General features: G+C 42.3%; 1 protein-coding gene across 3 annotated transcripts in view; it reads left to right on the top strand.

The window, feature by feature from the left end:
- Positions 1–13,699, top strand: part of LOC136664365 (TOM1-like protein 2) — a 30,928-nt gene that overhangs the window by 2,119 nt on the left and 15,110 nt on the right. For all 3 annotated transcript variants that reach the window (XM_066641518.1, XM_066641517.1, XM_066641516.1), the window contains exons 2-9: positions 6,377–6,461; positions 8,824–8,902; positions 9,304–9,453; positions 10,849–10,983; positions 11,214–11,369; positions 11,482–11,598; positions 12,374–12,507; positions 13,628–13,670. In XM_066641518.1, the coding sequence (XP_066497615.1) occupies positions 6,377–6,461; positions 8,824–8,902; positions 9,304–9,453; positions 10,849–10,983; positions 11,214–11,369; positions 11,482–11,598; positions 12,374–12,507; positions 13,628–13,670 (899 nt within the window). The remainder of the gene's footprint in view (positions 1–6,376; positions 6,462–8,823; positions 8,903–9,303; positions 9,454–10,848; positions 10,984–11,213; positions 11,370–11,481; positions 11,599–12,373; positions 12,508–13,627; positions 13,671–13,699) is intronic.

The following is a 13,699-nucleotide window of genomic DNA, read 5'->3' as shown; positions in this document are numbered from 1 at the left end:
GGTCGCGGTGGGTCCAGAGCCTACCTGGAATCATTGGGCGCAAGGCGGAACTAGACCCAGTCCTTCACAGGGCAACACAGAGACACACAAACACCTACGGACACTTTTGAGTCGCCAATCCACCTACCACTGTGAGTTTTTGGACTGAGGGAGGATACCGGAGCACCCGGAGGAAACCCATGCAGACACAAGGAGAACACACCAACTCCTCACAGACAGTCACCCGGAGTGGGAATCGAACCCACAACCTCCAGGCCCCTGGAGCTATGTGACTGCGACACCTACCTGCTGCGCCACCGTGCCGCCATGTTGCTTCCACCTTGAAGTAAATTAAAATGGGTTTAGAATGGCCTCTGGAAACTTACTCTCGTTCACATATCAGTAGTTGTTTAGGGAATAGTAAAGAGCAGAGCAGTAATTAAGGATATAATCCCCATTACAAATCAGTCAATAATGACGTTAAAGTGCTGAGATTCTGTCTGGGCTTTTGGTAACGAAGCCAAGACAACACTGTCCATGTCGCAAATAGTTAGCAAAATTCTGAACTGAAAAGTAAGTGCCATTAGAAATTAAAGCTAGCTGACTTTTCCCCGTGGATACGGCAAATTGAGACGCATGGCACCTATGAGTGCAATTTATTTTCTCTTTATCGCGTTGGGTTCCCAGCTTGTCTCTGTATTCTTTTTAGTTCTTTTCTAATCGCCATGTTATGATGACGTTTTGCCAGGATGTGTGGGCATCTTGGGTTCCTGCTGTTTCATTCCACTGTAATTAAGAATAACAAGCTATTTTACTGTTGTGTTTGTGAAGTTCCATGGTGAGATTGTGGTGCTTATCCTGAAGGGTGATTAGGTGGTGATGAGTCAGGCTAAAGATCCAGTCTACAGGGTTTCTAGATGCATTCTGTCCAGAAAAATAGTGGGTTTTTCTGCTGGTCCAGTCATGTTTAGACATTAATAGCACCCAAAGAAAATATGTTATTTAAGAAAGTATTGTTTATTTGTTATTTATATGAATTTATTTGTCATGATCTGTTTGAAACCATTCCTTTTCTTTGTTTGTTTGTTTTAAATTCATACCTCTTAAAAATTCTTTTTGAAATGCACATTTTGAAAAAGCAGAAGAACACTGGTCTGTTCAATTCCCATTTTTGTGATATTTGCGTTGTATATTTAGTCTACTTAAGGTGGAAGGAAATGTCAGAGGTTTTGGACAAGCTTTTTTTATCAAGTGGGTGAAGACTATTTTAGTTTGTAGCTCTTGCTAAATTAAAAGGTTTGTATGTTTTCAGCTTTTTCAGTGCAAACAGATGCTTTTTTCACTATTAGCACCAGAAACTTGTTTTGTTTCTTTGTTTTTAAATATAAAGGGGCTCTTTCCAAAAGATAGTTTATCATGTTTTTCTGGAGTGTGTGATATTAATCATAACTTAGACATAAATTTAACTTATTTCTTGCATGTGTAAAGCCAGCAGTGTATGTCATGGAATGAGGATTGAGTTGGTAGAATAACCATTAGTGTTTTTGTACTTTTGGATCCATATGTATTTCTTCTTAATGAGATTGTGTTTTGTAATTATGAGCTCAGCATGAACTCATCAGAATTATTTACAGACATTTATCTGTTCAGCGTGGAAATGAAATTCAGGAAATGAAGTTCACACAACGTTAATTAATGCTAACTTCCATTGCTTGTTAGCTAAATTAAATTACATTATTTGTTAGCTCCACTTGTAGCTCAAGTACAGTTCTAAAAAGCAAAATTCTGAAACGAAACATGACTTGTCAGATTGACATTTGAGTTAAGGCTAAAGTTAGGTGTGTAGACTATCGCTTATCATCATCCTCCATGGATTGTGTGTCTGTCTCTATGGCTTTTGGCAGTGGATGGTACGGGTTGCCGCTCAGCACCATGTGATCTTTTCCAGCTCACAGCTCTGGGCTGACAGGCTTGAGAGTGCTCCATGTCTTTCGTTCAGAGCACTCAGGAAACACGTGTGCCAAAATCAACTTGGGACCATTTGGATCTGGATGAATGGATATTCCATTTGCTACTTTTATTTCTCCTAATTTCTCACTTGCTCCCATTCTTTCCATTTCTGTCTCTCCTGTTTCCACTGCTTAATTTTCACTTTCAAAATACAAAATTAAATTAATCCAGTGTTCAAAGTTCTGTATAAATGTTGCCTTTACTTAAAGTCCCTTAAAGAATCATTTTAAGGAAGACTGGGTTTAACCTTCTGCCAGAAGACATTTTACAAACCTTAGCCTTAAGAAGAATTCTGTGTGATGTTTATAAATATATGTATTGCGTTTTGTACCTCATTTTGTCTGAAATAAGGAAAATCTGAGATGTTTGCCACGTTGGCTTTGTGTATCATAAGGCAGCTCATTGATAATTTAAAAGTGACCAACTAACACAGTGAACAGAGTGACTGGGTTCGATGGGTGAAAACACAGGGGCTTCTGCTGGTGCTGGTGAGTGAACAGAACAGAACAGAACAGCAGGCATGTGCAGCCTACTCCCCTAGGCTCGCCCAGATTTGACAGTTTGATTGAGCGAAAGGCCAGTGCATGAATAAGGCATGGACGGCGTCCTGCAGTTTGAAGTCTTCAGCCAGCCATGAAAGCCTGCTCTGCGCTCCAGTCCCCCTTCCAGCATGGCACAGGCAGCTCGCTGGCAGTGCCAAGCTCAAGTGGAGAGAAGCCTAGAGCTGCTGATTGATGGCAGCTCCTGTCTGAGAGAGAACAAGAAGTGCCGAGTCATGGCTCACAGCGGTCATTTTTTACACAGCTCCAACCTGACAAAGTTGAAAAGATTACCTTTAGGAGTTGATATGGACAAAATAGTATACTAGTTAAAGGGCAATGGTGAGGCAAACCATAACACGATACTAAGATCTCCACACATGAATGTTACTCAAATTTGCCTTGGCTTAATGGTTGGGCTTTCGAAAATGTGTTAAATAGAACCATCAATAGCATGTTCTTTAGCATCTTTATAAAATGCAGAAGGGTTCTTGGAGTGTTCAGGAAGACAAAAAAGAAATACAAAACCAAACAAGTCTCTGTTCTTTTCTACATCTGTTCTACATCTGTTGATGCCTCAGGGCATATAGCACAGTTGCATGTGCATGAAATAATACATGCATTAGCCAGTATGTTTCTACTAATAATATTGAAACACAGAAGAGAACACAGGAGATAAGGTTAATGTAGTCACGCATTGCCAGACTCTAGGGAGTATCTTGTACCATTCGCCACATATCGTGGCGTCATATGACCGCCTCCTACTGCAGGAAAAGAAATGCATAAGTACCAACCACAAGTCTGCTATTTTGGCATGACGTGTAGGAGGAGTCAGAATGTCATTATCCTGACAGTGAGGCCAGATTAGCGCACTGAAAACATCAGACTCTCCGTCAACTTGTGTGCGGAGCATCTGTGGCTGAGACTAAGACTGGTGTATAAATGCCAATTTGAATTATCACCAGAACAGGCCTTTTTAGGAAATTGTGGCCTTCTGCTTGTCAGAATTATGAAGTCCAACATCATGATACCAGTTATGGTTGTGTGTATATGTGCAGCCCTGTGGGGTCACCTGAGGTTAGGTTCAAGCTCAGCTATAGCTAGCATCCTTCCTAGACATGAAGCACTGAGCTTTTGGTGGAGTAATGATCAAGGTGTCAAAGGTATTTTGAGCAGTCTCCAGAGTGTTGAGAGGTGAAAGGGTTATTTTAGGTGCCTCTCTGCCTCTTTGGAAGCCATCACTGACCAATACCACCAACATAAAAGACTGTAGGACTGTCTGTCTACCAGATGTTTACATGACTGATTGACCTTTTGAAGGGAAAATTCAGTGAATCATATTTTAAGCTCAGTCAATGCTTTGTGAATAACTGACAGTCTGTGTGTTTTATTTTAAAACCTTGGGGCACACTGTTTGTGTTTCATCACTCACCTATGGGCTCCAGTATGATTTACTTATCAAGGCCACATCATGGGAAAAAGCACATGTGAAAATATGTCCCCGCCCACTTTCGGTGGGATTTCTATCCACATACTTCACTTATCTAATCTTTGTCCAAAAAGAGAATTTTATTTGTTTAAAGAACTGTTTGGATAATAATACTCACAAGCAGAATGCCACAAGCAGTTTTGGTGGAGGTTTTGTTTTTTTTGTAATTCCATCCATAACAAATGAAAACAGCGTTATTAAAACAAGTGATTTAACAAGTTTAGCAAGTCTGGAAACGTGCTGTAAGTTGTAAGTTTGGCTAGATTGCAATAAAGCTGTAGGCAGTAACAGTGACATATTTAATTAAATATTGATCTGCTCAGTAAGGAACATGCACATTGTTGGTTTTCATATTGATAAGACATATTGATTGTTTTTTAAACATGGCGTCTAGACCCTAGAACAGTGAAATAACATTGTGAATAGTTTGAATGTAAATGTCACAAGGAATTAGTTCAGTTAGAGTTCTTTAGTTCATAATGAACTATTACATTTGGCCATAATCTGATTCATTGTGATTCATACAGTGTCATACATGTAACTAGCAGTGAAAAGCTTTGATGACTCCTTACTCAGAGTCGCTGAGGTACTGGATTATTTAAAAAGAATACACTGAATACATATGAAGCATACATTTATTCACAGGGCAACACACACACTCACACATTCACTCACACACCCACACCTACAGACACTTTTGAGTCACCAATCCACCTATCAACGTGTGTTTTTAGACTGTGGGAGGAAACCGGAGCACCCGGAGGAAACCCACGCAGACACAGGGAGAACACACCACACTCCTCACAGACAGTCACCCGGAGGAAACCCACGCAGACACAGGGAGAACACACCACACTCCTCACAGACAGTCATCCGGAGGAAACCCACGCAGACACAAGGAGAACACATCACACTCCTCACAGACAGTCACCCGGAGGAAACCCACACAGACACAGGGAGAACACACCACACTCCTCACAGACAGTCATCCGGAGGAAACCCACGCAGACACAGGGAGAACACACCACACTCCTCACAGACAGTCATCCGGAGGAAACCCACGCAGACACAGGGAGAACACACCACACTCCTCACAGACAGTCACCCGGAGGAAACCCATGCAGACACAGGGAGAACACACCACACTCCTCACAGACACCCGGAGTGGGACTCGAACTCACAACCTCCAGGCCCCTGGAGCTGTGCGACTGAGACACTACCTGCTGCACCACCGTGCCGCCCTTATAGAAAACATATAAAGCAAATAGTTTTCAGGTTAAAGAATTAAGTATTTGCATTGCCATTGGTATTTCAGTGCTGATGTGATATTGTGTTGATGATGATGCCAATAAAAAATATACGTTACAGAATAATATTGCACAAATAGGGGCCCAAATGTAGAGATAACACCATACTAATTATTATTTTTTTTATATCAGTTGTTGATATCAATGTTAAAACCTTATTTATTGGCTGATACCAGTACAGACATTTGTTTTCTGTATAAAATATATGGAGAATATATTCTTACTTGAGGCACTTAAGTGTCAAAAAGTTGGTTATTGTACTCAACTCCTCAAACACTCTACCACTCTTATTCTTTTCACATCAGGTCTAGACCCACTGATGATATTACATTTTTCAAGGTCACACCAGAGGGAAGTACCCACATTGATTGTAAATAAAAGTTAATATATTGGTATATGAATTTTTACAAAACCCATTTCCAAAAAAGCTAAATCTGTGATGTCTTTATTTAACTGACTCAGTCACAAAGGAAAGAGTTCCAGTGTTTTCACTGAACAACAAAAAGCTTTGCAAGTAGACTTCTTGTCTGAGTGCATTTCTTGTCTGATACAAGACTTCAGCTGCTCAGAAGTCTATGGTTGTGGTCACCTGGCTGTTCAGTTAAACACACACTTTGTGTTTATGAAGCCATGTTTTGTAGCATGTACAGAATAAGGCCTGGCGTTGACGGGACCTCCCAGGAAGTTAGTTGTTTCAAAACCCAGCTCAACGTTGGCTATCTTTGTTGGAAGGTCTTTTTGTACCCAGTCATGACATCATCACCTGTTACTGGTTCACCTGCTTATTTTATAATGTTTAAAGATTCGAATATATTTTGAATATTCAATAAACATTTCACAGTTATTTATATTATTAGGCAGAATTATGAATATCAACTTTTTCTTTACTTTTTTGCATAGTTTTCCCAGCATAGTGCTCCCACCATTTTAAGAAAAGCAAAACCATTCAGCTAAACTTTGTTTGTACACTACTGGGCTATTCTGATAAGCAAGTAATGAATGTTTTTATATGTCGGTGTGTTGCGACTAATTGTGTGTTCTGCTCATCACAGAGAAAGCCACTGATGGCTCCCTGCAGAATGAAGACTGGACGCTGAACATGGAGATTTGTGACATTATTAACGAGACAGAGGAAGGGTGAGTGTACACAAACACAACCACACAAACAGAACTGGCTGATGACTCACTGCAGTTCTGGCTGACTCATCCTCTGAAAAACAGACTCTCTTTTAAAGCTGATTAAATGGGCCTGATTCCCTCTGTATTGTGTAAGTTCCAGTGGCCCAGTAAGTACTCCGGGATGTTTTACGGAGTAAAGAGGTTTCTCATGACTACACTGCTGCCACAAACATATTACACTATCTCACACTCTCTTCCTCTGAAAATAAGCTCGGTCTCTCTGTTTGTCAGTCACACTAACAGACACGCTCACACATGACTGGCACCACAGGCCTGCCTCTGTTCTATGTGGGAGAAAAGAGAGTTTTGTGTTGCAGGACAACAGCAGGTTACATAGGCTGGGCCTATTCTCTTGTGTCTCAACTTGTGGGAGACTGCAAGAATTTGAGAAATGTTCTGGGCCTGTTTTATCCAAACTCTTTACATTTCATATATGCTGAGTCTGTTTCAGCATTCAGTATCAGTTCAGAATGTTAGCAATATTGCAACTATTGCATCTATATTCATAGTAAATATTACAAACATTTCAAGGCTGTTATGACCTATATTTTTCAAATATGTAAGTGCCCTGAAAACAGATAATACAAGAATGGTTAAGATTGGCCCATTACAGCCACCAAGATCCAGACTGTATACAAGTCTAAGGTCAGCTTGTACAAATGTAGGCTAGAGGGGTTTAGGGCTCCAGCATTGGGCTGTGTAGCAGTGGAACTGCATTCTTTACAGTGATCGAGAACTGTCTGTTCAATCATTGGGTGCAAGGCAGGAATACACCCTGGAGGGGGCGCCAGTCCGTCACAGGGCAACACACACACTCACACATTCACACCTTTTGAGTCGCCAATACACCTACCAATGTGTGTTTTTGGACCGTGGGAGGAAACCGGAGCACCCGGAGGAAACCCACTCAGACACAGGGAGAACACACCAAACTCCTCACAGACAGTCACCCGGAGGAAACCCACGCAGACACAGGCAGAACACACCACACTCGTCACAGACAGTCACCCGGATGAAATCCACGCAGACACAGGGAGAACACACCACACTCCTCACAGACAGTCACCCGGAGGAAACCCACTCAGACACAGGGAGAACACACCAAACTCCTCACAGACAGTCACTCGGAGGAAACCCACACAGACACAGGCAGAACACACCACACTCCTCACAGACAGTCACCCGGAGGAAACCCACGCAGACACGGAGAGAACACATCACACTCGTCACAGACAGTCACCCGGATGAAATCCACGCAGACACAGGGAGAACACACCACACTCCTCACAGACAGTCACCCGGAGGAAACCCACTCAGACACAGGGAGAACACACCACACTCCTCACAGACAGTCACCCGGAGGAAACCCACGCAGACACAGGCAGAACACACCACACTCCTCACAGACAGTCACCCGGAGGAAACCCACTCAGACACAGGGAGAACACACCAAACTCCTCACAGACAGTCACCCGGAGGAAACCCACGCAGACACAGGCAGAACACACCACACTCCTCACAGACAGTCACCCGGAGGAAACCCACGCAGACACAGGGAGAACACACCAACTCCTCTCAGACAGTCACCCGGAGCGGGACTTGAACCCACAACCTCCAGGCCCCTGGAGCTGTGTGACTGAGACACTACCTGCTGCGCCACCGTGCCGCCCTAAGACTATTTTAAAAAGTCAATATTGTGACATCTTGATATTCTAATATGTTTACCTCAGCATCATGAATTTAGCCATAATATTTTTTATGCTACAATTTTTCCAGAGCTTCAGCATTAAACTTGAGTGGTCATTAAGGTTTTCACATTCATCTTGACCTCTATATAAAATTTATTATTGTTTATAACCACAGAACTAGAGCAAGTTGGAAGGCTCCCACACAAGAATGAGCTTTGAACCAACTGGAAAAATGACTGCCATGTCTTCAGTAACCCCAGTGATATTGGAACCTGGGCTTGCTGCTTTATATTCAATCTGTGCACTGTAGGTTTGGACATCATAGATATTTTTATGTGTCTTATCTTTATGCCTTTTGATATTTCAGTCTAATGATCTGCAGCATACGTTGAGCTTGTTTCTCTGTTGCAGTTAGCTATTTTGCTTTGTGATTTACAGTGGTGTGCCTCTGAACAAAAATAAATGTTCCTCTGTGATCATGACCAGCATAAATTGGCCTGTAATTAGCAACGGCAGTACCAACGTTCAGCGCAGATCCAAGGTTTATGTTGTATAATCACCCTGGTGATTAAGCTTAATCCATTCAGATCAACACTTCTTTAATCTCCTCCACTAATCCACTCTTTGCATAGGCCCAAAGATGCCATCCGCGCCATCAAGAAAAGACTCGGTGGCAACCGAAACTTTCGTGAAGTAATGCTGGCGCTGACTGTGAGTACAGCTGGACGAAGGAGCGCATGTGGTGGGGAGAACTCCTGTGCAGAGCACCCCCTGCTTATTAGACCTTAAAAAGCCTCAATGTCCTGTTCAGCTAAGCCCTTAGTGGAAAAATCTGGCATATTTTCGCATCCCTGTAACTATCCCTGATTAGCAATTTGACAGTGAACGAGCATGGAGCATTTCTGCTATACCAACCCGAGGCTGTTTATATTTCCTTAATGAACTGATTTGTGCCTTCTCAGCTTCATGCCTTCCCTTGCTCTTTGATATACTTGGCTCATTAGCTTAAATCCTCTCTTGGCTGTCAGACAGAATCATTTGAACTTGTTGTTATTGTGAGGACATAATTTATCAGTCTGTGTTTGAACTGAAGCCCAGTCTACACCCCCCAGGTGCTGGAGACTTGTGTGAAGAACTGTGGCCATCGCTTCCATGTTCTCGTAGCCACCCGTGACTTTATTGACGGCGTTCTGGTGAAGATCATCTCTCCAAAGAACAATCCCCCCACTATAGTGCAGGACAAAGTGCTGGCACTGATTCAAGTAAGTTATCTAAGCAGTGATACCTAACTAAAATTTTATTCAAATTGAAAGTTTTAAAAGTTTGAATACACAAACTTCAGTAAATGCAATAGTGCTTTACTGACTTAAAAGATTTTGAATGTTTGTAGATTTAATCATGAATAGCCGTAATTAATGCACTTAAATCTCACCAGCATGGGCGGCACAGTGGTGCAGCAGGTAGTGCCGTAGCCACACAGCTCCAGGATCCTGGGGTTGTGGTTTCCAATCCCGCTCCAGGTGACTGTCTGTGAGGAGTTTGGTGTGTTCTCCCCGTGTCTGCGTGGGTTTCCTCTGGGTGACTGTCTGTGAGGAGTGTGGTGTGTTCTCCCCGTGTCTGCGTGGGTTTCCTCTGGGTGACTGTCTGTGAGGAGTTTGGTGTGTTCTCCCTGTGTCTGCGTGGGTTTCCTCTGGGTGACTGTCTTTGAGGAGTGTGGTGTGTTCTCCTTGTGTCTGCGTGGGTTTCTTCCGGGTGACTGTGAGGAGTTTGGTGTGTTCTCCCTGTGTCTGTGTGGGTTTCCTCCGGGTGACTGTCTGAGAGGAGTGTGGTGTGTTCTCCCTGTGTCTGCGTGGATTTCCTCCGGGTGACTGTCTGTGAGGAGTGTGGTGTGTTCTCCCTGTGTCCGTGTGGGTTTCCTCCAGGTGCTCTGGTTTCCACCAACAGTTCAAAATATACGTTGGTAGGTGGATTGCCAACACAGAAGTGTCTGTAGGTGTGAATGTGCGAGTGTGTGAGTGTGTGTGTCACCCGGTGAAGGACTGGCGCCGCCTCCAGGGTGTGTTCCTGCCTTGTGCCCAGTGATTCCAGGTAGCTCTGGACCCAATGCGACCCTGAACTAAATTAGTGGTTTCAGACAGTGAACAATAAACTCTCACCGGTTATTTTCAGAAACACTGACATATCAAACAATAATATTGAACAATACAGTTGTCACAAACCATTGCTCTCAGAGAAAAATCTTATAGCATGAAGCCAGCCGCACTTTCTCTTCTACTAGCATTAATGTTACAATGGACAAACTTTGACAAAATCTAAGTGGGTATGACATTTCAACGGGAAATTAAAAATTAAAGTGGCCTGTCAATCCAAGAGCTCTGCACTCAGAATGCAAAATGTAGCCAGGAACACATGCTTGTTGGAACACTGCCCCTCTGTGCATACTCGGTGAGTCTGCAGAGTTAATCTAACGAACCTGGTGCAAAGTAATTTGAAGGTCATTCGTTCAGTCATTCAGAGTTTTACAGAGTGTCTCCCCATTAGCCATTCATCTGTCTGTCATCTTCATTGTATATTATTTATTCTGACGTACAAAAAATGAGGCAGCATCAATGTGCATGTGAAAATGTCGTATGTCAGGACCTTTGCTTTTCTTGCAGGCTTGGGCAGACGCATTCAGAAGCAGTCCAGACTTGACAGGAGTTGTCCACATATATGAGGAACTGAAGAGGAAAGGCATCGAGTTTCCCATGGCTGACCTGGATGCCCTGTCACCAATACACACACCACAGAGAGTATGACATCTAGAACACACAGTGTGCTGTACTCTCACTTTCATAAGTTCACATCTAGTTGCAGTCATAAGAAAACCTAGTATGTTTTAGGGGGGGGTTAGCGATACAGTTTTTGATTCAGTTGGATTCTGTTATTAATTCAGTTTCTGAAAAAAATTGTTTTTTGTTTTATTTCTGGCATGATATGATGTAACTTATCATTTTATGCTTTCTATCCTGTGTGACTTCAGGGTGTTCCAGAGGTGGATCCAGCTTCACATAAGTACAAAGCACCTCCTCAGCCCAGACCTGTGTCGCCTCAGAAGACCGCTTCTGCCTCAGCTACTGAATTCAAACCTCCTCAGATCCCCAGTATCACAGGGCCTATCTCAGCTAACCCAGAGCAGGTCAGACTCCCTTAAATATGTTTTTCATCCATGATTTGTAAAGCTGCAGTAGCTTATCTCTTATCTCTCTTCATGCATGTGTGTGTTTGCGTGTGAATATATGCTTAAACAGGTTGCCAGGTTGAGGAGTGAGCTGGACATTGTGCGTGGGAACTGCAAAGTAATGTCAGAGATGCTGACGGAAATGGTGCCAGGCCAAGAGGAGGCTTCTGACCTTGAACTCCTCCAGGTTTTGAAACATCTCCAGTTTCTCTCACATATAATGTACCATGCAAATTCATAGGTATTTTCTACACTCTATCAGTGTAAAATCTTATTTTGTTAGTGTCATATCCTCCCAAATTACTCCCAAAGTCAGATTAAAGAGATTAAAACCTCTGATTTAAATAAAATGTCTGGTTTTATGCAGTGCCTTATTTTATACCTGAAGTATATAGCTATCACCTTCCTTATTAGGTTTAGAATGTATAATTTAATCTTGACTAGTTCAGAAAACACCACTAGAGGGTGTAGTAACACAGAGAGACTGAGATAGATTTATTGTCCTCAGAGTTCAGTAGCACTATCGCATTAAAGAAATCTAGTGAAGATAGTGATTGTACCTGCCCTAATTCAGATCTGATTGTAAAGCTCTTAATCACACCAGGTATATACAGTACCGGTCAAATGTTTGGACATGTCCAATCAGGGAGGGTTTCCTTTGTTTTGGGCCATTTTCCACGTAGTGTGAATGTACAGTACCAGTCAAAAATTTGGGCATCATCTCATGCAATATATATATATATATATATTTTTTTTTTTTTTTCGTTTTTCTTTTCTACATTGTAAATGAATATGGAAGACATTAAAACTATGAAGGAACACATATGGAAATAGATAGTAGATGTTAAACACCAGAATATGTTTTATACTTTAGATTCTTTAAAGTAGCCACATTTTGCTTCAATGACTGATACTGTAGGTGTAATGGGGACTGCTAATGATGCACATCCATGTGTTTGCAGGAGCTAAACAGGACGTGTCGGGCCATGCAGCACAGGGTAGTGGAGCTGATCTCTCGTGTCTCCAATGAAGAGGTAACAGAGGAACTGCTGCATGTCAATGATGACTTAAACAACATCTTCTTGCGATACGAAAGGTAAATTGCCATCATGCAACTGTATAGAGTACAAATGCTTTTATTCATTTATTGCAATCGTTACAACGTTGCCCAAGTCTGTAGTGTTAACAATCTACCACTGCAAAATTAAAATAAATAAATAAATACAAATTTATATATAAATATTTTTTATTTTTTTTTATATATTATATATAAAAAAATATTTTTAGCATTACAGGAACACAAGGAGAAATATTTTTTAGAAAGAATAGATTGAATCCACTTCCAGAATGATTCATGGTTTAATGCCAATTGCACGTAAGTCAAATGACTCATGTATTTAATTGTTTACAGTTACAGTCATATACATTTTTTTTTTACTTGTATTGTAATATACTAGGGCTAGGGACTATCTGTGAGGAGTGTGGTGTGTTCTCCCTGTGTCTGCGTGGGTTTCCTCCGGGTGACTGTCTGTGAGGAGTGTGGTGTGTTCTCCCTGTGTCTGCGTGGGTTTCCTCCGGGTGACTGTCTGTGAGGAGTGTGGTGTGTTCTCCCTGTGTCTGCGTGGGTTTCCTCCGGGTGACTGTCTGTGAGGAGTGTGGTGTGTTCTCCCTGTGTCTGTGTGGGTTTCCTCCGGGTGACTGTCTGTGAGGAGTTGGTGTGTTCTCCCTGTGTCTGCATGGGTTTCCTCCGGGTGCTCCGGTTTCCTCCCACAGTCCAAAAAGTTGGACTCAAAAGTGTCCGTAGGTGTGAGTGAATGTGTGTGTGTCTGTGTTGCCCTGTGAAGGACTGGCGCCCCCTCCAGGGTGTATTCCCACCTTGCGCCCAATGATTCCAGGTAGGTTCTGGACCCACCGCGACCCTGAACTGGATAAGCGCTTACAGATGATGAATGAATGAATGTAATATACTATGACCAACAACAAAAAAAAAAGCAACAGGAGTTGAGCTCTGCAATTTCTCTTTAAAATTGTCCAATCTCCTGATATTTGCTAAGGAAGTTAGAGAATTGCACTTCCTACTCTCTAAACTAAAACAAAACTGTGCAGGTCTAAAATATTCCAGCATTTGGTTTGGAAAAGGCATTGTTTTTCTTGTATGTTGGTATTTGATGTGTGTTTGTGCAGTGTAGACTGAACGCTGTTTTCTGTGCTAACAGATATGAGAGATACAGAGTGGGACGAGTAGCACAGAACAACGGGGTGAGTTTATAATTTACCGCACTTACACT

The sequence above is a fragment of the Hoplias malabaricus genome, chromosome 13, assembly GCF_029633855.1.
Source record: "Hoplias malabaricus isolate fHopMal1 chromosome 13, fHopMal1.hap1, whole genome shotgun sequence".
In the NCBI taxonomy this organism is placed as follows: domain Eukaryota; kingdom Metazoa; phylum Chordata; class Actinopteri; order Characiformes; family Erythrinidae; genus Hoplias; species Hoplias malabaricus.
The sequence above is the reverse complement of the archived record's forward strand: the minus strand, read 5'-3'. Positions and strand labels throughout refer to the sequence as shown.